General features: G+C 44.9%; 5 protein-coding genes and 1 long non-coding RNA gene across 6 annotated transcripts; 2 read left to right on the forward strand and 4 right to left on the reverse strand.

The window, feature by feature from the left end:
- Nucleotides 1-437: 437 nt before the first annotated feature.
- Nucleotides 438-12,649, reverse strand: LOC117895502 (ribosomal protein S6 kinase beta-2). The gene is made up of 10 exons (XM_034803199.1): nt 12,029-12,649; nt 9,918-9,958; nt 9,068-9,194; nt 8,874-9,005; nt 8,670-8,803; nt 8,421-8,612; nt 8,244-8,334; nt 7,893-8,141; nt 7,680-7,787; nt 438-2,508 (listed from the first exon to the last, which is right to left on the reverse strand). Exons 1-10 carry the CDS (start codon nt 12,125-12,127, stop codon nt 2,218-2,220), a joined length of 1,464 nt encoding a protein of 487 aa, XP_034659090.1. The 5' UTR covers nt 12,128-12,649; the 3' UTR covers nt 438-2,217.
- LOC117895492 lies at nt 3,829-7,569 on the forward strand. The gene is made up of 3 exons (XM_034803188.1): nt 3,829-5,110; nt 6,019-7,212; nt 7,278-7,569. The coding sequence occupies exons 1-3, from the start codon at nt 4,786-4,788 to the stop codon at nt 7,445-7,447; spliced, it is 1,689 nt and encodes a 562-aa protein (XP_034659079.1). The 5' UTR covers nt 3,829-4,785; the 3' UTR covers nt 7,448-7,569.
- Nucleotides 12,650-12,813: 164 nt separating the features above from the next.
- Nucleotides 12,814-14,326, reverse strand: LOC117895504 (regulator of chromosome condensation-like). The gene is given in 3 exon segments (XM_034803202.1): nt 12,814-13,436; nt 13,439-13,552; nt 13,612-14,326. Coding segments are annotated over 3 exon segments (1,251 nt in total). The 5' UTR covers nt 14,261-14,326; the 3' UTR covers nt 12,814-12,948.
- Nucleotides 14,327-14,641: 315 nt separating this feature from the next.
- Nucleotides 14,642-15,951, forward strand: LOC117895519 (uracil phosphoribosyltransferase homolog). The gene is made up of 2 exons (XM_034803223.1): nt 14,642-14,947; nt 15,003-15,951. Exons 1-2 carry the CDS (start codon nt 14,715-14,717, stop codon nt 15,472-15,474), a joined length of 705 nt encoding a protein of 234 aa, XP_034659114.1. The 5' UTR covers nt 14,642-14,714; the 3' UTR covers nt 15,475-15,951.
- LOC117895521 (mitotic spindle assembly checkpoint protein MAD2A) lies at nt 15,844-16,828 on the reverse strand. The gene is made up of 3 exons (XM_034803226.1): nt 16,670-16,828; nt 16,436-16,582; nt 15,844-16,360 (listed from the first exon to the last, which is right to left on the reverse strand). Exons 1-3 carry the CDS (start codon nt 16,740-16,742, stop codon nt 15,957-15,959), a joined length of 624 nt encoding a protein of 207 aa, XP_034659117.1. The 5' UTR covers nt 16,743-16,828; the 3' UTR covers nt 15,844-15,956.
- Nucleotides 16,829-21,315: 4,487 nt separating this feature from the next.
- Nucleotides 21,316-22,578, reverse strand: LOC117895536. The gene is made up of 4 exons (XR_004648930.1): nt 22,428-22,578; nt 22,102-22,322; nt 21,712-22,033; nt 21,316-21,650 (listed from the first exon to the last, which is right to left on the reverse strand). It is a non-coding gene; the product is annotated as an uncharacterized LOC117895536 (long non-coding RNA).
- Between the last annotated feature and the right edge of the window lie 409 nt (nt 22,579-22,987).

Here is a 22,987-nt window from a genome sequence, read left to right on the forward strand (position 1 = left end):
CTAGTTTGTGGTTGTTGCTTCCTCTCGAGTGTAGGCAGTGTTTCATCATTCTTGGTTATTTGTTCGATAGTTATCTCGCCCTTCTCCCTGGCTCCTCTTTTATATTACACTTTTATTTCTTAGCTTTAGCACATTCGTTTTTTGTTTTTTCAGAGAAATCTACTCTTCCCCTTCCTCGGGTGTGCTCTGCCTTCTTCTTACACAATAAATATATGTATATAGAAAATGATTGTTTAATGAAATACAAAATAGAGTACACTTAGCAGTAAACAAAACCAAAACACAAAAAAAAAAATTGTACAATGAATAAAATATATGTATTTATATATATATATACTCGCACTTTAATGTATTATTAATTAATCTGCGTACAAATATCTCTGCGCAGCGCTCTTTCTTTCTGTTTCCTTATTATTATTATCGTTTTAATAGTTTTCATTTTCTGTACTTTAGTTGGTAGTTTTCATCATTTGTTAAGTTCTTTATTCGCTTCACTTCGCAGCCCGCACTCTCCACTCTGCACTCTTCACTCCCTGCTCCCCTTTTCATCAGCTGCGTGTAACAAAAATAATTGCTTCTGAGGTATTTACTTTTAGTTTATATAAATATTCTTTCATAACCATTATAATTAATGTTTTAGGCTTTAGTTGCTTTCGTTTTCAATAGTTTTCCTTCGTTTCCCTTTGTCTCTTTTTTTGTTTTTATATATTTTGTGTTTATTTCTGTTTTTTTGTTTTTGTTGTCTTGTCTTTTTAAACAATTCAAAGCACCTTTTGATTATATTTGACATCGTTATTTATCTTTTTTCTTTAAAGAAAACAAAGACGATGGTTCAGATGGAAAGTAAAGGGAGAAAACACAACTGAAACAGAATATAATCAAAGTACATAATTCGTATAATCTATTGATCTATAGATCTCCCATCTCCCCTCCCTGGATCTACATATATTGTGGTGGCAGCGTTTAGCTTCTCAGTACGCGTTATTCATTTCAGTTTCAGTTTCAATTTCAGTTTCGATTTTTGTTTTGTTTCATTTGTAGTTTAGTTTAGTTTATATTGAAAGTTGAACATAATCAGATATGGAACATATTCAATTCCTGGCGGGTTGCAACAAAGGAGGAGATTTCCAAATATTTATACATAAATATAAATTGGCTAGCGAGAAAATTATTCCCAAAGTCGGGGTACACTTTTCATGGTGCTGTGGAAACCGTTTTATAACATACATTTATGCTTTTTATGGTTTATTCTTTAATATTCTAGTTTAGTTTATAATTTACATTTCATTTCCATTTGAATTTGAATTTGAATTTATATTTGTGTTGCTGGCTACGTTGCAGTTGCCGTTGCAGCTGCTGTGGCTGTACCTAAAACTAATGTCGCCCTACATGCCTATGCCTACCGAATATAGATTGATGTTCGTAACTGACAAAAAACAAGAATAACTCCCGGACAACAATCAATCAAAAGGGTACTCTTGTGGGGGCGTTCATAATTACAGCGGTCGATAATCGTGCAAACTAAATGATAGATTAGGATAAGCTTAGACCCTGCTTTGGGACTGGGTTTGTGGTTGAGGATGTACGTGGAGGGACTCGCCCACACACGACACACGTTTGATTTTATATATTTTACATGAAGAGCTACATCTCAACTACAGAACTTTCTTAGCTTTCATCTGTCTGTTGTCTGGTGCAGCGGGTTGTGGGGGTAAACCGAAATGAAAGTGTTGCGTGTACATTTGAACTAAATTGTATAAACCTTTTTTCCTATGTAAACTATAAGTGTAAAGTGTAGTATGATATTTATACATAAACATCTCCCTATCTCTCTAGGTGTGTGTGTGTGTATATGGTATAGCTATAGCATATGTTTTCGTGGAGCTTGCCAACTTTAGTAGTAGTACCTAAATGTAGTTAGTATCCAAAACAAACGCTCTCCTCCTTGCCTAATCATCATCATAACCTTCCAAATCACAGCGCGATCCTTGCGCGCTCACTTTAACAAAAACAACACCCACTGCACACATGCATCACACTCGTTCTGTGTGCTCCTACTTCTCCTTCTGCTCGTCCTCCGGCTCACTCCGAATCCGCATCCGAATCCTTGTCCACTTTCCATATACGTCATAGTAGTAACTGTCAATTTCTGATGGGAAGGGGGGATGTTGTGGTGGGATGGGATGCTCTCTTGGGCTCCAACTGATCCAACTCCACCTAGACCATCGGCAATCCCTGCTGCACATCCATCATCTCGTCCTGTGCTGGCGATGGGCGCGGCGCGAACGTATGCATGTGGTGGGGCGGCGTGGCCCGAGCAAACAACGTCGAGCGTTGCATGTTCATGGGGCCGGGGGCGTTGGGTCCCACCATCCCACTGGCGGACGGAAACTGCAACCGGTAGCTGCTGTCCGGATGCTGTCGGGGTGTGCGTCTAGGGGAGCGCGCCGGCATCCGATTGACCCGATGCATGTCCTCCAATATCGAGGGCGCTACGTAGGTGAAACCCTGCAAGAGAAAACGATTAAGATCTTGTTATTTGTTTGACGATCTTCCCATTCCGCTCAATGCGAAACACCCAACATCCCACATCCCACATCCAACTCCCACATGACCCACTTGCCCGATCATGTGCACAATTCGAATCGGATCAGGCATTACTCATTGCCCAGAGCCAGAGCCAGACCCAAAACACAAACCCGATCCGATCCGGGGCCGGTCTCTCCTGACTTGCATACTAATCACAGCCGCACGCCCGCCCGCCTGGGCAGCAGGGATTATGCAAGGCGGTCGGACAACTGCTGTGCTGCGGCTGCTGCTGTCTCTCCATGTAATACATTTTACATAATTTTTTCCAGCCAAAATGCCAGCGAGAGAGACACATTCATTAAGTATATGTTTTGACGAAATCAAGCAATATCAACAGCAGTAGCCGCAGTCGCCACAGAAGCAGCAAATGCAATAAAATAATTAAAAGCAAAGCAAAATCAAAACAGCGCCAGTGCCGCCGGCTGCCGTGTGAATTCCCCCGGCACGGAGGCTGGACACAAAATGCGTGACGCCAAAGTTAGAGCCGTGAGAGAGGTTTTCAGGTGACTGCTGGGGGCACGGATTGGGAAGGGGCGGCGCAGCTACTGTTATAGCGGTGGTTCGGTGGCAGTCGCCGCCGGCAGGTGAAATGTACGTGAGAGAGCGGGGCTGCTAATTGGAGCCTTGATCGCGCGGGGTGACGGTGACCCACTGAAGAGAAACATAATTCGAGGTGTGGTGCGCGAGGCGTTGAGAAAGTTTACAATTATAATTATCCGTAACAAAGTTCTAATTGAATCCAATCTCAGCTCTGGCGCTGATCAGGTGCAAATTAATACAGTTTTAGAAGCAACTAACAGAATGCGAATGAAAAGAAAAAGAATCTACTAGTAGACATAAAACTGTAATATGAAGAACTTATTGTGCACTGCTTGCTCTTGGCATGCCAATAAGCATTAAACCACATTAAACCATAACGGAATTCCAAACACTTTCGTCTCTTTAATGGCTGATAGCACCTAATTAAGCAATATTTAACTTCATATTTAGCCCACTAATCCCATAACCAAAACAAACTTTACACAGCTTACAAACAAAGCAGCCACCAAAAAAGACCGAACGAAAGCAGCTCAAGGGTCGTTCGACTTCTTTGCGGAGCATACTCTCGTTTGTAAACAAAGTAAAACAAAAGCGAGTTGTGCTGCTCTACAGGGAACGAGGGCTGGGGCTGGGGCAAGCAATTGGCTTGGCATGCAATGCAGGCGCACAAAGTAAGCAGAGCGGGGCCCAAACCGACTCGACTCGACTCCACTCGATTCGACTCAACTCTCCTGCTTCTCGGCCAACGTTTGTGCCAGTCTCGCAGAAACGCTCAAAGCGTTCGGACACCAAAGCTTAACGCAGTAGCCACCAAAAGCAAAAGAAATACAAATAAACGGACAGAAAGAAAGAAAGAGAAATACAGACAGGCGACTTAGAGTAACTTTCGTGCCTCGTGTGGTAGAAAACCTGAGCTATAGCCGTGTCTGTGGCTGGAGAAAGGCCTGGCCTGGCGTGATCTGAGCTGAACTGAGCTCATAGGCCGTTTTTGCATATATTTCGCTTCATTTCACTGGGCCCCAAATGCGTTGACATTGATTCTGGGCCATTGTGCAGCCTCATCTGCAGTTCAGGGCTATCGGGCTGACTACCAATGCGATTCGATATACGATGTAAGGAAAACAGACAAGATTCAAGTTTAAACCAGTTGAAGGGCACACAAAAAAACCAGCTTCGATAGAAGACGGGAGAGAGGAGAGTGGAGTGCACAGAGCGGAGAGAAACTCAAACAGCGCAAGCGTGCACGTGCATGCGGCCACAAAGAAAGAGAGAGAGAGAGAGAGAGCAGTGTGGAACCGAAAATTAGGACAAGAACGAAGCAGTGCCCTCAGCTGATGTTTGCAGTGCTGCTGAAACTGTCGGAGTCTATTAAAACTGTGTGGCGCATGCGGCGGAAGTGTCAAAAGTGTGTGTCCAATGAGATTGCGCAACTTCAACACCAAATAAAAGACATATAAATGCGCTAACTAACCCACAATAAACAGAAAATGTGTAAGAAATCTATGTTCGAAATTGGCAAACTTGCGAGCTGTGTGAAATTAATAATAATAACATAAAGGCAACAGCAACAAAGCCGTCGCTTTGTTCGTGACAAGCAATAAAATAAACAAAATTATCAACGAAAATCGTAGCTCGAGGCAGGCCAAATTTAAAAAAATGTCCAAGTTGTTTAATATAAATTCACTTTCGTTGCTGCACTGCCTGACGGCATTGCTCTGTGCGGCAGCATTGTTGCCGCAAAACCAACAACAGCGACAACTAGTGCAGCTGCAGTCACAGCAGCAGCAGCAGCCGCAGCAATTGCCGACGACACCAACTGTGGCAGGCGGCAGTCCAGCATCAGCTGAAATGCCTATGCCTGTGCTTTTGAATGCAACCGATGCGCCAGCTGGCGACTCCTTCGAACAGCAGCAACAGCAGCAGCCACAACAACAAGCAACATTGCAGTATGGACACATAACGGCATTAGATAAAGAAGTAGGTATGCATCACAAACAACAACAGCAACAGAAATATTCGCAGTAGCATAAAGCAACAACGGATATTGGATAGTCACTCATTGGATACCCTACACGCACTCTGAGAGGGTTATATTCAGACTGGGGGAGGATATTTATATCTAACCTGAATCAGCAAAGAAATTAGTCTCATCTTGCTTATCGATTAAAGTACAATAAATGCAAAACTAAATGCATTCTAGAACAGCTCATTACTCGTAATTCCCATAGTTTTTCTAGGGCATTGCCATTTCGGTTTCCACCTACATTTTCTAACAATTTCCCTAACATTTTTACTGTTTGTGTGCCCAAGTGAAATTTCCGACACGATTTACCTGAACGACTCGACTCCATCGTTTGGCGCCCCACTCATTGCCATCCGTCCGGTGGGCCTCATGTGCGTATTTATATGGAACAGCGGTAGTCGGTGGCGTTCGAGTAGCGTTTAATTTCGCGAATTAGCCGTAACCGAAAAACGGAAAAAACAAGCAGCGCAAACAGTCGTTTGGCTTAATTTCTGGGTGCCAGCAAGGGCAAGGAGAAGTGCCAGTGGGTAGGGGGAAGTCAGGGGGGGTAGTGAGGCCAGCACCTAGCAGGCAGGCATGACGACTTTATGGCCGCACTTCATGTGTGAAAGTGAAATTTATTACACTTGAATTTAAAAAACGAAAATCAGAGCTAGACTAGCCACAGTCAAAGCCAAAGAGTTGGCCAACAGAGAGAGGAAGGTAGTAGGAGAAAGGTAGGCAGTAGGAGGGTGGCGTGGAGTGGAGAAGGCCAATGGCCGTACGGGTTGGGTAATTTCACGATGGACGCCCCAGCACCGGGGCTGGGCTAATTAAAAGCGAGTTAACTGAGGCAATCTCTGCTTCCATCTTCCATCTCATTGCAGTTGAACGCCTGATCAAGCAATGGGCACCGATTGTGTGGCTGGCGCCGGAGGAGAAATTCATGCCGCTGGGCGTTGAGGAGTTCCTGCAGCACGTCCATCCCATGGACAAGGACAGCAGCTTTCGGCCCGGTGTCCCCTTCAGTGAGTACTCGACCAAGTCGCATCTGGTGACGAACACGGAGATGCAGGATCTGCTGGGGAATGAACAGTCGTTTATCTATGGGAGGAATCCCAATGAGAAGCCCGTGCCCATCTATGGCGTGGTTACCATGTGTCCGGGTAGGCGGGAGCCCATAAAGTCTTCCATTCCCAGTCCTCCATTGGCCAGCACACGAGGCCCCTACATTCCCGTCTCCATCGATCCCCTCGAGGAGCGCAATGAGACTGTGAGGCGCTCCTCGCGCTTGTTTCCCCTCTTCCAGCGGGTGAAGCGAGATGCTCAACACGACCTCAATGAGTACGAGGAGCTGGTGAGGGTAGAACCACCTCAAACCAACTCCCAGCAGCAGCCAGAGATGGAGCTGGTTTCTGATGCGGATAACAGCATTCCCGTGAACAATTTTATAGCCAACCTGGCGGATAATGTCAAGTTCAGTGGCGGAGCAGGGCCGGAAGATAATCTGGAGGAGGACAACAGCATCGGAGAATCACCGGAGCAGGAGGTGAATGCGGGACAGGGAAAACTGCCAGGCTTCCACGTCACCTACTGGATGTTCTATCCCTACAGCCAGGGCAAGACCATGTGCACCGTGAGTCTGGGACCGCTTGGTAGGATACCCTTTCCGGCTGTCTACGGCTATTGCCTGGGCCATCGCAAGGATATCGGCAGCCATGTGGGCGACTGGGAGCACATGAGCCTCTACTTCAACGGTGATGCCGAGCCCCAGGCCATGTATGTGTCCGCCCACGATGCGGGCGCCTTCTACACCTACAATCGGCTGACGGGCTCTTTTGAGTTTCGACGCCAGGAGACGCGTAAGGGCATCCTGCAGCGTCCAAACTTTCCAAAAACTGTCACCACATTCAAGAACCATCCGGTTCTGTTTGCCGCCAAAGGGTCACATGGCCTCTGGACGGCACCCGGCAAGCATAGATTCGTCAAAGTGGCTCGTCTCTATGATATCAATGGATTCGGTACGCCCTGGAACACTTGGAAGTCTGTAGACATAAGCTACGAGAACCTAAGATCATATGGTAAGTGGATTCATTTGCATTTTTTCCACTTGCAGGCAATTTTGATTGACTCTTTGCTTTCTTAGGGCGTTCCCTTGTGCCCGATTGGCTTACGTATCGTGGGAAATGGGGTAATCCCAAGAGCAAGTGTCATCCCTTTCGACGCATTGGCCTCAACTTCTGCGAGTTCACGGACGGACCAACGGGCATACCCCTCAAGGAGCCCCACTTTCAATGCGGTGCCGACTATCACTGAGGGACCCTCCCCGTATTTATAGAATTAATCTACTGTTTAGTGTATAGTGAAGTATTTATTCTCAAAAACCACCCAAAAAGCGAACTCCTAGATGATTAAATGTAAAGAGAAACGTGAAGTAATACTATTGAAAATTTAAATTGATTTTCAGAACTGTTCAAGGTATGCGTAGGTCGACCATCATAAAGAAATCTACCACTAGAAGCTACCCGGATCCCTTCAATATACTCACTTGGAAAATTAAATTGGCACTTTCGCTCAGCGTTGTATCATCCGGTGAATCCACTGGAATTTGTCTTGTGAATCTCGTGTCGAACTGTGAAACATCATCCTCGCTTCGCTGTTTGGATCAGATCACACAAGAGATAAAACAAATTAGCAATAAAATATAAGAGAGTATAGTCCATAGTGCCACCGATACGATCCATGAGTTACTTCAACATACCAAGAGCGGTTTTATGGGCGGTTCTAGGCGCCTGGCCAGGACATCGTCCCAGTTGACGTGCTTGAAGAATGGATGTATTTGGACTGCCGCCGCATCCTCGGGCCCGCTGCCAAGACGCTGTGGCTCCTGGCGCTTCATGAGGCGACGCACCAGATCTCTGGCTTCGGGTGTGAGGTAGGCTGGCAGATTGAGCTTTGCTTTCAGAATGGTCTCGATGGTCTTCTTGCGGTTCTCGGCGGTGAAGGGCGGCTATCAGAACAGTGACACAGTTACACTTACTGTTACATAACAAAGGCCAAGGCGAAGGCACGGCAAGGCAAAGGCAAAATCGATGGCACGTGTTGCACTTACCACTCCTGTGAGCATGTCGAACATGAGGGCGCCCAGGGACCACCAATCGACGGCTTTGCCATGGCCACTTCTAGTTAGGATTTCAGGTGCCCTGCAAGTCAATGGGCAAACGGATTAATCTCGATTAACATACGACATGGGGGTTAAATGAAGAAAAGGATTGGCGGGCGCACGCACATGTACTCAATTGTGCCGCAGAAGGTGTGGGTGACAATACCCTCTTGTATGTGCTCCTTGCACAGGCCGAAATCTGTTAGCTTCACATGGCCCTGTGCATCCAGCAATATATTTTCGGGCTTTAGATCGCGATAGATGATTCCCAGTTTGTGTAGATGGCCCAGTGCCAATATGATTTCGCTTAGATAGAAGCTGTAATGCAATACAATTATAATCGTGTGTACTCCTGATCTCTATAGGGATATCTACCATGTGGTATCCTCCAGGAAGATGCCCTCACGCTCCAAATGCATAAACAGCTCACCGCCGCTCAGATATTCAAGTATAAGGTAGAGTTTTCCATCTGTTTGAAAGGCATAGACCAGCTCCACTATGAAGGGGTGCTATAAAGAGCAAATGGATATAGGATACGGTGTGCAATTGCATTGATGGATGGGGGACTGGGACTCCAACCTTGACGGCCTCCAGTATGTTGCGCTCGGCGCGTGTGTGCGCTGTGTCCTTCTGGTTGGTCACTATCGATGCCTTCTTGAGCACCTTCATGGCAAAGTATTTGTTGGCATCTCGTCCAGCGGTCTTGCGCACCTGCAAAATGAAAGGGCACCATTATTAAAGGAACATATTGTTATTAGTAGGGAATAACTCACCTGAAATACTTTGCCGTAGCCACCTTTGCCGAGAACTTTCTTGAGCTCAAAGTCCTTGGGTCCCAGCTTGATTTGGCCCGGATTGACATTCTCCTCGGAGAGCTGTATGGTCTCCTGACCCTCGGTGCTGTTTTGGGCGAGAGAGAGTGAGAGTTAGAGAGAGATTAGGGAGGGATTCAATGGTTAATTGTCTGCTCTACTCTGGTCTGTTCAGTGTGTGCTGCTTGCGTCGTTGTTGTCGTCGCGTCTGTCGCATACGTTAGCGTGGGAAAGGAGCAGCCCACGTGCTATAAATAAATCCCATCGGGCTGCACGCGCCAATCGTCACCTCCGCACTGCTCCCAACCATTTCGCTACATCCCCCTCTCCACCCACTATTAGGCGCCCCACCCTCCCAATGCCACAATGCCGTCGAGTGTTTTGCCGTGTGTCTTGTTTGCACGTTGCCCCTCCAACGATTGAAGAGGCGGGTGGCGGCGTCCCAGCTCATTGCCAGTCAATAGCAGTTGTAAACACTTCTGGGCCTGGGCCTGGGCCTGGGCCTGGGAATGGGTCTGGGTCTGCGCACCGCTGCGGCAGGCCTGTGTGTGTGTATATCTCGACTTGTTATCGCTGTCTGGGAGTCGCACAGGGTGTAGCCTCGTCCGTCTGGCCGGGGATCAGGCTCTAAGCGGAATCAATCAGATGTTAGCTAGTCCAGTGCTTGTAAACAAGTACCAGACTGATAATTGCCAATTAGGCAGCTCATTTGTCCTCCTGCCGAACGTATCTACGTTTTCCAGACACCTCCTCAAACATTCACGTAATCCTTCGTCCTCTGTAGCAGCGACATAGCTTTGGCATTACTCACTCTTGGTGCAGATTAATACACAATTCCGGTTCTAGATCAACCTGCAAATGAGATGAGAGAGAGAAGCGTGAGATGACGACATATGAGAGAGCATACTCGTAGGAGGGAGCAACAATTAATCATAGTTATTATTACGAACTCCAACTCGAACTTGAGCCCGAGAAACCAAAAGCAGAAGGGAAAGCTATTCATCATCCTACACCAGCGAGAGAAGTCCGGATACTCTTAATCGATCGTTGGGTCATGATTGTTTTTGGGGAACCACAACCGGAACAAAACTATCTTTACTCGCAATCTATTATATATTAAGTTTGTGGGGGATTTTTTCTATTTTAATTATTACTTGCTAATTAATTTTCGGGCTATAACATGATTTCGATTGGATAATTATCCACTATTTGGGGGAACCAGAAACTTCCTCATAATAAAATCTATGACTATTCGATACTACCCCAAGTTCCACAAGTTTATTTTAAACAAAAAACAAAGGGAGATGCCGACGAGATTGGTGGAGATCGGTTGCCTGAGACCCCAGGCCGCTGCTCTCTCTCTCTCTCTGGAGTCTGTGACTGTGAACCCAATGGATTTCTCCCTCTTTCTGATCTGCCTACACACACAGAGACACATGCTCAGGGGGGATAGAGAGCTACACATATGTAGATACACTTTCTACACGCATACACCTTTTTCTTTAATGACAAACTAAATTTAGAACTCGGAACAATGCCAAATAATCTGCCGGCAATGCTGCTGCTGCTGCTGCTGTGATGGCGGCTGCTGTTGCTGCTCCAACTGGGGAAGGCCACAGTTAGGGGCGGACTGGCGCTGGGGTGGGCAGCAGGAGGAAAGACAAAGCTGAAGGAGAAACAGTCAGCAGTGGCAGGGGCAGAGCCATTGCCTGGCTCTCGTCATGCTTAAAATGTGTGTAGAATATGTATAATATTTTTGACTAAAGTTCAATTGAATGGCGGGGAGGCGTCGCCAGCCAGTCAGCGTGCTAGCAAGCAGCAGCACATTAAAAACTGGTTCACCTCGTCAGCGTTGGCGGTGAATTCCAATTAACAAATCCGTCATAATTTATAGTGTTCACACAAATTCGATAGACGGGTGATATCTGGGCAGGGAAGAAGCCTGCCCCTTTTCGAGTAGAGTGCGCTGGGTGTGCGCTTGCGTAAATTTCTATTGACAGCCCATCGAACAGGGTGTAGGAGGGTCTGGGAATGATAAGAAACAGCACTGATATGGTAGGGCGGGGGATCTACAATGCTATAGAAAAGGTATAGCATTCCCCTCACTGCACTTCCGTAACCCCCCAAAGTTTACTGCACGCGCCAGCCCCATCATCGTTCGGCATTTCTTGCTCACTTTTCGATTACACCTTATCGGCCGGCTGGCAAACTAAGGTTTTTCTCATTTTCTAATTTTATATTACCCGCTGATAAGGAATTTCGTTTTCTAAGTGGAAGTTTAGCCCCTCTCCACCTCGCTTTCGCACTCTGTCTCTTGTTCTCTCACTCACAGTATTCCTGTGTTGTTTTAAGATTGAAGAAGAGAGGGAACGAACCTCTCAAGTTGCGGCTGGGTAATTTGAACTGATTATTTTGAAGGACATTGGCTTCAGTCTGGGCCGGGGATTGCTTTGATTGCTCAATACCTCGATCATAATGCTGTTTTATAAGGAGAGAACGGAATTATATTGGATCTGGGGCATGGCATGGCGGCAAGGCGTGACACGGGTGTCTGGTTTGCGGAATTTTTCGTATATAATGAATGTGCATTATAATACATGCTGAATAATCTTTGCTACTGCTACTGCTGCTGGAAACAATGATGACGCCACATGCAAAGTGATGTGTACTTTTGCGCAGCAGATAAGCCGAGTTCTTCATAATGATGAGGCACCAGGCAACTGGCAACTGGCACCGCTTTGTGGTAGAAGTTGCAAGTGAAGATGGAGATGAGGCACAGACATAGGAGAGACGCCTTCAGAGACAAAGGCGAAAAGGTAAACAAAGAGGAAAATTCCGCCCCCGTAAAATGGAGAAGGGGAAAGTGCCTGCTGGTAAAATTTTTGCTGCGTAGTTTGATTATTTGCTACGATTCGCCCTTACATCGTCCAGCTCGATCCTGTCGTCGTCGGAGTCGTGCGCTTTGTCGTCCTCGTGGAGCTCCAGGTCGAACAGCTCACTCGGATCGCTCACGTCCGCCATTTGTGTGCTGTTGGTGGCTGCCGTGGTGTCGCTTAACTTAATGCTTCGTCACACAACAATTTGTCTCCGCTCTGCCTTTGTGGCTTTTGCTTGGATAATTTGTTGCTGTTGCTGCTGCTGCTACGGTTTCGGGTTATTTCGGTGTACGGAATACGGAAAGAGCCCTAACTGGCAGACGGTGCTGCACGATTTTATTTTAGTTTCGGTTTGTTGGAACAGGCGGAGGGGCAGTTTTCTTGGCCCCGAAGGTTATTGTTTATTAGTTAATAGCAATACAAATACAAATATATACACACAGACGCACACGCACACACGCTCACTAACACCGACGCACGCACCACGCACTTGTGCCACAAACACACACACTGCGAGAATTGCCAACGCGCGCCTTAGCAATCTGCCTTGCAATTTATCAAATACGCAATTGTTTGCAACTGCCTATGGTCGCAATGTTTAATAATCAGTAATTAAAATGCACTTTTTCTTTGTTTGCGAGCGAACACGAGGTAATAGGGTATCGATAGTACTATCGATGCATAGACGCTTATCGTTTGTGACTCACAATCGATGGACTTATTTTCCCTATCGATGGATGCCACCCTGCTGCACATTATGGGGACTAGTGTTTTACTTGAAGCAAGTCTGAAGCAGATCGTGTAACTTGTAGTCAAGTAAAAATCAAATTGGTAGTCAAATATCTATTTCTATGCTTTAGTCTAGTCGCTTTTTAGTTGGTATGTTTAGTTCTTGGTCCTCGCTTGGCGAGCATCAGTCTCTGCTGTGAAGTTTCTATTAAAAAATGAGTCCTGTCCTGTGCTTGGCTAGTCCTTTGCATTAGCTTCGACCAAAAACAGACCGTGCTGGCCACCGCCGGATGCCAGCAGAATTTTCCTATTTTGTGTGTTCTTGCTGCTGACTAGAACCGGCTCCAGTTCATCATCGCCATCGCCTACACCCAGTTGGTTATTGGAGCCCAGGCCCCATGAGTATAGCTTTCCATCCTCAGTAATAGCGTAGGAACAGTGCGTTCCACAGCCAATATAGACAATGTTGGCGGACAGCTTCTTAACACGCGTCAGATTGGGCACCACGTCCTTGACATCGCCCAGGCCCAAGCTTCCATGATGTGGCGAACCAACGGCAAAGCATTGCATATTGTTCTGCAGCAGCAGCGTATGCTCAGCTCCACCAGCAATCTGCATTATATTTTGTAGCGCTGTCTTCACCGGATAAGTAAAGTGATCCGGTTCCAACACTTTTTCGTTGGCCAACTGCTTACTATCGTTCAAGCCCACGGCCCAGATAATTCCGTCTGCGATTCGCGTAGGAACGTGCCATAATGTGTGGCCCATATAGCGTCGAACGGCTTGGCGGACTTGATAACTATCTGGTCCGGTCGCAGCAAGTCCTGCTTGCCACGACGGCCTGGTAAAAGACACAATTTCTATATTTTAAAATATACTCGTATGTGGGCAAAAACTCACCCTCTCCGGACAATGAACGCTCTGAAATGCGCCCCAGCTGGCCGTATTCGGCGCATCCGAGTGTATAGACCTTTCCACTGGTGGTCAATATGACCAAGTGATCAGATCCTGAGGCAATGCTGCAGCAGACAGTTCCTGGCAAAATATTTGTGGGTACACGCTTATTGTCATCTTCGGTCAGACCCATGCTCCCGTGCGAGTGAAAGAACGATCCCCAAGCATACACGCTGCCATCTTCCAGTATGCATGCAGAGTGCGTATCTCCGGCCGAGATGTACAGCGCCTTGCCGGGTAAATCTACCAAAGCGGGCACCGAATCTCTGCAGTCCGGATCACTGGAAGTCCGCCCCAAGGCGCCCTCAGCGTTGCAGCCAAACGAGTAGATGTCCCCGTTCTCCGTCAGAACCAGGCAATGCATGCCACCAGCGCAAACATCCACAGGATTCGGAATTCTTCTCACCATTGTTAGGCGATTCAGCAGCAAGACTGGCGAGCCAAGGCCAAGCTGCCCGGTGTCGCCCATGCCGCATACCAGCACGATGCCCACAGTCTGACGCCTCTTGGGTAGTTCCAGGCGGCATACTTTCCCCTTTTTAAGCTTAATAGGGTGGATGACTGTCTCGCCGATATTGTTGTTGTTTGTAAGCATTTTATGTTAATTAAGGTCATTAAATTAAGGGGATTTGAATTTGCCCATAGCTTTCCGACAACTGTTTGATTGTATATCGATATCACCGTAGCGACACGACTTCATTAAAATACTTATTAAGTGCACGCGGATATCAGTTAACATACATGGGTCTCTGTGAATAATTTACATACATTTGCCTACATACATGTACATCTCTAATACGCCAAATTAATTCTTCAATCAGATTAAATTATTGTTTCAGTGATAAAAGTCTTTGCAAGCTAGTAATATCAAATGGAACATCAAAATCTAGGCATATGATTTAGGACTACGATATATTTACGGTATATTTTTAAAATGAGAAGGTATATTTAGGTATATTCCGCGGTCACACTTACAGGCACGCGGCACAAGGCACAACAAAGTCACAGATTTTAATTATTTATAACTAATTTAATTGTCAAAACAAATTATGTGCACCGGGTCACCCAGCAGCAATGGCTCCCAGGCGGAGGAGGCGAATGCCACTACTGAGCAGCAGCCACAGCCGGAACAAGAGGCAACGGAACAGCCACTGAGAACGCCCACGCATGCAATTGTGGGTGCTGCCAAGGCGGAGGAGATTCTGGCGGAGTACGGTAGCAATCTGAAGCTACTGGAGTGCAACTCCCAAGTGTCCGAGCTGCTCACCATCATCCGGGACAAGTAGGTGGCGGAGGAAGAGTGCGCGAAACAATATTACCTCACGCTTCTCTTCAAGGAACACCACCCGCAGCGATTTCAAGTTCTATGCCGACCGGCTGATTCGGCTGGTGATCGAGGAGTCCCTCAACCAGCTTCCCTACACTGACTGTGACGTGGAGACTCCGACAGGTGCCATCTACGAGGGCCTCAAGTACCGATCCGGCAACTGCGGCGTGTCGATCATTCGTTCTGGCGAAGCCATGGAGCAGGGCCTGCGGGATTGCTGTCGGTCCATAAGGATAGGCAAGATCCTGGTCGAATCGGATGCGAATACACACGAGGCCAGGGTCGTCTATGCCAGGTTTCCCGACGACATTGGCAGTAGGCAGGTCCTGCTGATGTATCCGATCATGTCCACTGGCAACACTGTGCTCCAGGCTGTGAACGTGCTGCGCGAGCATGGAGTGCCCGAGAAGTGCATCATACTGTCGAATCTGTTCTGCACACCTGTGGCCGCCCGCACTGTGGTCAATGCGTTCCCCAGCTGAAGATCCTCACCTCTGAGCTGCACCCCGTGGCGCCCAATCACTTTGGACAGAAATACTTTGGTACAGACTAGATGATAGGTCAGACGAGAAGTCACATCAGAGCGACGCGCAAGCAAGCAACCACAACAGACTTGACAACTAAGCGCAGCTTAGGATAGGTAGTGTGAGTTAGCTACTCCCTGTGTACCACAACCACAACCAACTCACCCAGATACAGCCCAGATCCTGCCTAGACTAACTAACTCTCTCTCCAACCCTCTCTGCCTCTTCGACACTGTCCCTTTCTGTACTAACACTGTCCCCCTTTCTGTCTTTGTGTTTTAGATGGCATTTGAATCGACGGCTGCGTCGGCGACAGCGACGGCGAAGCAAAACTTCCTTCACAACTGGCTTTTAATGCAACCCTCAAAATCGTTAATCGGTTAACTTAATGTGTAAATATATAGCATGAGCATGAATAAATATTTAAAGCAATCACTGGGCTAGGTGCTCATTTTGTAGTTCACTACGGTCTCCACTTTGTGCAGGCCCGTTGAGAAGGAGCGCAGCTGAACTGCCTGCGCATTCTGGATGACAATGGCTCCAGTCTCATCCCATTTGGCCGGCAGCTCGGTGTTCTCCAGCGTGTGGATCATCACATCGAAGGTGCAGATGCAGTCGAGCAGCGGCAAGTAACTAACTGTGGCTGAGATCTGGCGCATCACGTCGCGAATTTCGTTTTGAATGCGAGTCTGATCCTTACTGGACGTTCTCTGGGTGGGATCGGCGGACTGGTTGTCCCCCATCTCGGCCTGCATTTTGAAGTCCCAGCACTCGAGCACCTCCTTGCTATGGGCATTTGTGATCACCATTGAGATTTTGTTAATCATGTTCTTGGAGAGCCATTCTGCGAAAGGCATACGGCAGATATTAACATTACAAATGCTCTAAAGCTCAGACACCAGCTCCGGCCCCGACTCACCTTCGGTCTGGCTGAGGACGTTCTTCAGGAACGTCTCAATTTTTGGGTCCTTGGACATTAGAATGGTCAAACCATATTGCTGGGTGCTGTCGAAGTTTTCCGCCGGGTAAATGCCGCGTTGGAACAAAATCGAATGGATTCCGTACTCTGTTGGCCAATAAACAAAGGAGACGCCAAATTGCGCGGGCTGTTGCTGTTCTTGTTGTTGGTGTTAATTGTGTTCTGTCGACTTACTCAAATACTCCACGATAATCTGTGCGGATCCTTTCAACGTAATGCAGTTCTTGGTGGCTTGCGCAGACGACATCTTCAAAACAATCAAATAAAAATAAAATTCAAGGAAATTAAAAAATATTGCAAAAACGCGCTGACAATCAGTGTTGAACAATTTGAAACCCAGTGTGAACGCGGCTGTATCGATCAAATATACCGCAATACCCTAAAAATATATACCGAAATGTAGTTATACATTTTCAAAATACAAGCCTAGAACTCAGATGCGCTAACTTTTCTTGCGTCAGAAATGCCTCATATTTTTTCACACACCTTGCATTGTTCTATACTGTGTTTTGTCTTCCAGTTTTTTCTTAACATGTGAAGAAAATGCTATTTAGAGCCATGTTCCAGGCCACATCGAATACTAATTTGTATTCACCAGCGGTATATGAAAAAATACGGCAGAACTTTTTTTGAAACTTATACAATTCCTCGTCAGGTGTCTCTGTTGTTAATAACATGAACGTGTAGATAATATGTAGCAAATGTGTAGCGGTAGTTTTGTGCGATACACGTCATTGATCGATAGATCGAGGCCAACTTTTTTTTTACCATCTTTGGCTCCCTTGTACGTTTTGCAACACTTGTTGCACTTGTTGCCAAACTACAAATCAGGGTGACCATTAAACCTGTGACCTTACCACAAGGATTGATAAATCGGATAAAATTATTGTTTTAGCGCGGAGACTCCTAACTAGCTAGTAATATTAAATAGAACATCAACATCGAGGAAAATAATTTAAGATTCACGGTATATTTACAGTATATTTAGAAAATGCAAGGATATATTTCAGTATATTTTCGAGTGTGTCGGTATATTTGATCGATAGTTCCGCGGTCACACTGCTACAAAAGCTGCGGCGGCGTAGTTAGCATTATTGAAAATAACAACTTAAATAAACTAATTCAGGCATTGAAAACCCAAGTAAAACAATAAACAGAAATGGTGGATGCCGCAACATGTGAATTACATTACAAGAACAAGGCAGTAAGTACCGAACGGACCGCATGCAAATCTTGCCGCCCACCATGCGGTCTGTCCCATTTCTTTGATGATTATTTTGAAAATGTAATACATTTCTTCTGTTTTAAGAAATCTAATCGCGGGGAGGCCGCTGCGAGGCATGCCGCTTGGTAGGAGATTTGAATGGCACGCAAATGAGCGACCACGCGGATCGACAGAGGCGTCAAATGAACTGTGTGGAACGATGCACTTTGCTGGTCCACGAGGGATGCCCATGCCACAATGTGCAGTTCGAGGAGTCCGAGAAGGAGAGCGACATAGAGCAAGATATGCGCATTAATTACAGATAGTGTGGCAAGAGCCGATTCTTTTTTTGACCACCATTTGAACTACGAGAACATTCGGCAGTGTAATCGTACTCAACAGTTTTCTCTTCTTGAAAAAGACCACATAAATTGTAAATAAAGCCTTTAATTAGCAATGATTGCAATGATCTATATCTTTTTTTAGTTTTTTTTGATTAGTTTGATACACATACATATACATATGTAACTCAGTTGATTGATGCGGGCATAACCAACCGATATGTATATGAATTGTGAAAATAAAATTGTAAGAAATGATCTACCTTAATTAGCAAATAAGGAAGAAGAGTTCTATAAAATTTGAGGATATATTTTTGAAGGTTCTGGAACCAGCTAGAGCAAAGATTCACAAATATACACACATACATTTATATTAAGGTATATATACGAAAATGTTTCACAGAAATTTATATATTTACCTGGCTATTTGTATTTTAAGTAATTTTCACCGTTTTAGTTAAAGCTGAAGGATTTTCTAAACTAATAATAAACAAATGAAAATATTCATAGATAGGCACTGTACTGAAATCGGTTGAATTCCAAAAAAAAAATTACTGAATGCATTCGAAATTTGTTCGAATTATTAAACATTAAAGATACATTATTATTAAAGAATCAGGATTTCGTTATCATAATTCTGTTGACGTGATGCCGATCTAAGAAAGAGCAGGTCGGATTCGCCGAAGATTTGCGCTGTAAATAATAAATAAATAATAAAATAAATTTACTATCGATAGTAATGAACCAAGTTTTGTGCACTTTTTTCAACACTAATTAGATACAGCACCACAATTTTTTGCTAATTTAACAATTTAATTGAAAAACAATTGAATTAGTATAATGAAAGGATGCTTAAAACAAAAGCTAAACCGATAAACAGCCATATCCGGCGGCCTTTGCATCCAATTGGGTCAAAGGAGATCAAGGATGTAGGTGCCAAAACAGACTGCGTGTACGATTTCCATCGGACCATGCGGTCTACACCATAGTTTCAGTGATTTTTGGTAAAAAAATATCTATGTATATTTGTTTTATGTTTTAGAACTCTATTCTCTTCCTGCATGCAGGCGTGCGACTGATAGGTCTACAACGTAGTGGGCGAGTTGGATGGCACGCAAATGAGTGACCACGCGGAATGACAAAGCGTCCGATGAAATGTGCGGTAGCCAATATTAGGCCTCGGTATCAGACGATCGATTTGTGTTGCTGGTCCACCCTGGATAGATATCACAGATGGCAAGGATGCCATAAATACTCTGACTTTGATTACAGAAATTGTCCTGTTGTTATATCAGCGGTACGCATCGATTATAATTGATGGGCAATGTTTGTGTTATGTTTACAACAAGAAAATGTCCACAATTTTACAATGAAAACTTTTCCAAAGGGAATTCTCTGCAAATTCGGTGGAAAATTTTCGAGGGCTACGAGGCGAACTCTGTCAAGCAGCAGAAGCTGAACCTCAGGTTCATGGCCAGGGTTAACGTAATCGGATTCGCGAAATGAACACGGCGGTTTTCGGCAATATCAAAGATTCTGAGGATGCGTCAACTGTAGGAGTTCGATGAGCTTGCCTTGATTTTATGTGCCTTGCCTGTCATAGATTTGGCCCAGATGGTAACTCAGAGCAATAGCAAGGAACCATATTTACAATAATTGTCGCACTATAGTGTAGATATTGTAAAGCGATGCGCAGAGAAGGTAAGGATGTTTATTGATTTTGCCAGCAATTATCTTTTTACATGTTCCTGTTTGGTGTTTTTCAGAAATCTAAAACCCTTTTCGGCATCATGGAGCTGGAGAATGAGGATCGTCGCGAATCGTTTGAACCCATTTAGGACCTCAAGGACAGATGGCCTATGGGGATGTTTCGCCAACTATGTGGTCCATCTGGAGAATGAATGCCCTTCAATGCAACCTTCTTCCATCCGAAGATCGAGAAAGGCAAAGGATTTGTTTATCTTTGGGATGCAATGAGGACTACGAGTTCTCCATCGAAGTTGCCGATTCCCAATCTGAGAGAGAGAACACATCGGACTAGGTTAAGCTTAGGATTAAGAAGGCTAGGATTATCATAATAAAACTATAAACAAATTTTGTAAACATACGGATTGACCAAAGTTTTGGAAAAGGTTGCAAAAAGCCTATTCAAAATAGCGTTAAACATCCATATTCTGCTGTCCTTGAGGTCCTAAATGGGTTCAAACGATTCAGGAGGCACTTCCGAAAACAAAGAGGCGTGGCAAATGTCCTGATCCGACAGGAAACAGCCGAGTTATAGCGTTATGGGGATTACATTTAAAAACATCCTTAACAATCCATTATCCTTAAAGTCCTTTACATCCAAAAGGATTGAAAACAATAAAGGACATTCGCCTGATTACGAGGAGGTGTGGCATGTCCTGATCGGCCCCCAAATTAAGGAGAAAATCACAAAAAAGGTCATCATGGAACTACGATTTGGTGCATACCTTTAATCTTTGAGATTAAAAAAACCGCCGAGTTTCATAGCAGCCAGCTATTGACACGGTGGAAAACATAAGAACCAGCTACCTTCTGACTGATTTATGTTCGCCTAGTACTCGGCTCGAAAATTGCAATTTGAGCGAAGCAATTTGATTGTAAAGTTGTTTGTAGTACAACAAACATTTTCTTGTTGTACAACAATAACAAAAACATCTTTTGTAGTACAACAACAACAACAACATAAATTGACAACAACAACAGGACATTTTTGTTTTATTGTTTTCCCTTAATATGGGTCGATCAGGTGGACCAGCAACCTCCTCGTGATCGTCTGATGTCCTGTTTCCTTTTATTGGCTTTCGGATGCAAGGACATCGGACGATATTGCCATTTTAAGGATGTTTTGATTTATATTCCATACAACGCCCACTACGTTGTATCCTGTCGGATCAGGCACGCCTGTATGCTCCTCGTGATCGGGAATCTCCTGCAATCACTTCGGATGTAAGGATATTAAGGATAATGCCATCAAAAGGATATTTTTTAGCTAGAATCTATGCACCGCTATAACTCGGCCATGTCCTGTCGGATCAGGACATGCAATGCCTCTTTGGAAGCGGGAGTCTCCTCTATCCTTTGAGCCCATCAAGGATCTCAAAGACCGCAGGATATGGCTGTTTTACGCATTTTTGTAATAAGCATCCTTTCAGCCTGAAACTAATGCCATTGTTTTTGCGAATCAAATTGTTAAATTAAAAAACTTCAAAAGGTGATGTGGTAATTAGTGTTGAAAAATGCTACAAGTTTTTTAATATACAAAACTTGGTTCATTACATGTTTACAAAATTTGTGGATACATTTGTTATGCTAATCTTAACCTAATCCGATGTGCTCTCATTCTTAGATTGGAGATCGTCCACTTTGATGAAGAACATGTAATCCTGATCGTGAGAGTCGCTCATGTCTTCACAAAGAAAAGTCAGGTTTGCCCGCAAGAACGACCCGCCAGCCTTCTTCGATCTTCCGCGTTGGAATGTTACCGATTGAAGTAGCAGGCCTGTAGCATCTGTGTACTGGAGTGCTGCAGCGGACGCGTACAATCATCATCCTTCAGCTCCATGAAAACGAAAACGGTTTCAATTGCCTGAAAACACAAAAGGAGAACAGGTAAAAGGAGAGCTGCTAGAAGTGTATATATACCTTACCTTCTCAGTGCGACGATTGACGAATCCTTGCTCAACCATCATACAGCCACAGCCATACATTCGAGCTCAAAACATTCACACAGGCCCAGTGTCTGCTGGGTATCCCAAAAATAGCAGGCAAATTGATTTTAAAGAAAGCGTCTTCCCAGCAAAGTAAGGTTGATTTTCGTAAACCTGCTTTATCTTGAACGCATAGATCAACTTTCTCTGCGAAACGTTAGAATCCTTGTGGAACTAACTCAAACAACTCTGGTGGATTAGACATAGATTTCCAGGGGCTGCAGGCTTTCTTCGCATTGCTGCCAGCATTTTCATTGGCTAACTGTTGAGTAAGAAACACACACTAGATTACCCATAAATTATATCAATGTGTACCTCATGTATACTCACACTATCTGTAATTAATGCGCATATCTTGCTCTATGTCGCTCTCCTTCTCGGACTCCTCGAACTGCACATTGTGGCATGGGCATCCCTCGTGGACCAGCAAAGTGCATCGTCCACACAGTTCATTTGACGCCTCTGTCGATCCGCGTGGTCGCTCATTTGCGTGCCATTCAAATCTCCTACCAAGCGGCATGCCTCGCAGCGGCCTCCCCGCGATTAGATTTCTTAAAACAGAAGAAATGTATTACATTTTCAAAATAATGATCAAAGAAATGGGACAGACCGCATGGTGGGCGGCAAGATTTGCATGCGGTCCGTTCGGTACTTACTGCCTTGTTCTTGTAATGTAATTCACATGTTGCGGCATCCACCATTTCTGTTTATTGTTTTACTTGGGTTTTCAATGCCTGAATTAGTTTATTTAAGTTGTTATTTTCAATAATGCTAACTACGCCGCCGCAGCTTTTGTAGCAGTGTGACCGCGGAACTATCGATCAAATATACCGACAGACCCACGAAAATATACCGAAATATACCCTTGCATTTTCAAAATATACTGTAAATATACCGTGAATCTTAAATTATTTTCCTCGATGTTGAATAGTTAGGAGTCTCCGCGCTAAAACTATAATTTTATCCGATTTAATGGTCACCCTGTTTTTTAGTTTGGCAACTAGTGTTGCAAAAACATACAAGGGAGCTAAAGATGGTAAAAATAAGTTGGCCACTATCGATCAATGCCGTCTATCGCACAAAACTACCGCTACACATTATCTACACATTTATGTTATTAGCAACAGAGACACCTGACGAGGAAATGTGTAAGTTTAAAAAAAGTGCATGTAATCGAAACGGAGCAGAGTAAATGAACCGCGAAAGATTCCCATTT

Source organism: Drosophila subobscura, chromosome J, assembly GCF_008121235.1.
Source record: "Drosophila subobscura isolate 14011-0131.10 chromosome J, UCBerk_Dsub_1.0, whole genome shotgun sequence".
Taxonomy (NCBI): domain Eukaryota; kingdom Metazoa; phylum Arthropoda; class Insecta; order Diptera; family Drosophilidae; genus Drosophila; species Drosophila subobscura.

Excerpts from the sequence above, each read along its gene's own strand:
- LOC117895492 (XM_034803188.1), top strand. The coding sequence starts at position 4,786 with ATGTCCAAGTTGTTTAATATAAATTCACTTTCGTTGCTGCACTGCCTG. Across the intron at positions 5,111-6,018 it reads GGCATTAGATAAAGAAGTAG|TTGAACGCCTGATCAAGCAA; the intron begins GTATGCATCACA and ends ATCTCATTGCAG. Across the intron at positions 7,213-7,277 it reads CGAGAACCTAAGATCATATG|GGCGTTCCCTTGTGCCCGAT; the intron begins GTAAGTGGATTC and ends TTGCTTTCTTAG.
- LOC117895502 (XM_034803199.1), bottom strand. The coding sequence starts at position 12,127 with ATGGCGGACGTGAGCGATCCGAGTGAGCTGTTCGACCTGGAGCTCCAC. Across the intron at positions 8,804-8,873 it reads ACATACTGGAGGCCGTCAAG|CACCCCTTCATAGTGGAGCT; the intron begins GTTGGAGTCCCA and ends TGCTCTTTATAG. Across the intron at positions 2,509-7,679 it reads GTGCCAATTTAATTTTCCAA|GGTTTCACCTACGTAGCGCC; the intron begins GTGAGTATATTG and ends TTTCTCTTGCAG.
- LOC117895519 (XM_034803223.1), top strand. The coding sequence starts at position 14,715 with ATGTGCACCGGGTCACCCAGCAGCAATGGCTCCCAGGCGGAGGAGGCG. Across the intron at positions 14,948-15,002 it reads CTCACCATCATCCGGGACAA|GAACACCACCCGCAGCGATT; the intron begins GTAGGTGGCGGA and ends CTTCTCTTCAAG.
- LOC117895521 (XM_034803226.1), bottom strand. The coding sequence starts at position 16,742 with ATGTCGTCTGCGCAAGCCACCAAGAACTGCATTACGTTGAAAGGATCC. Across the intron at positions 16,583-16,669 it reads GATTATCGTGGAGTATTTGA|AGTACGGAATCCATTCGATT; the intron begins GTAAGTCGACAG and ends ATTGGCCAACAG. Across the intron at positions 16,361-16,435 it reads CGTCCTCAGCCAGACCGAAG|AATGGCTCTCCAAGAACATG; the intron begins GTGAGTCGGGGC and ends TGCCTTTCGCAG.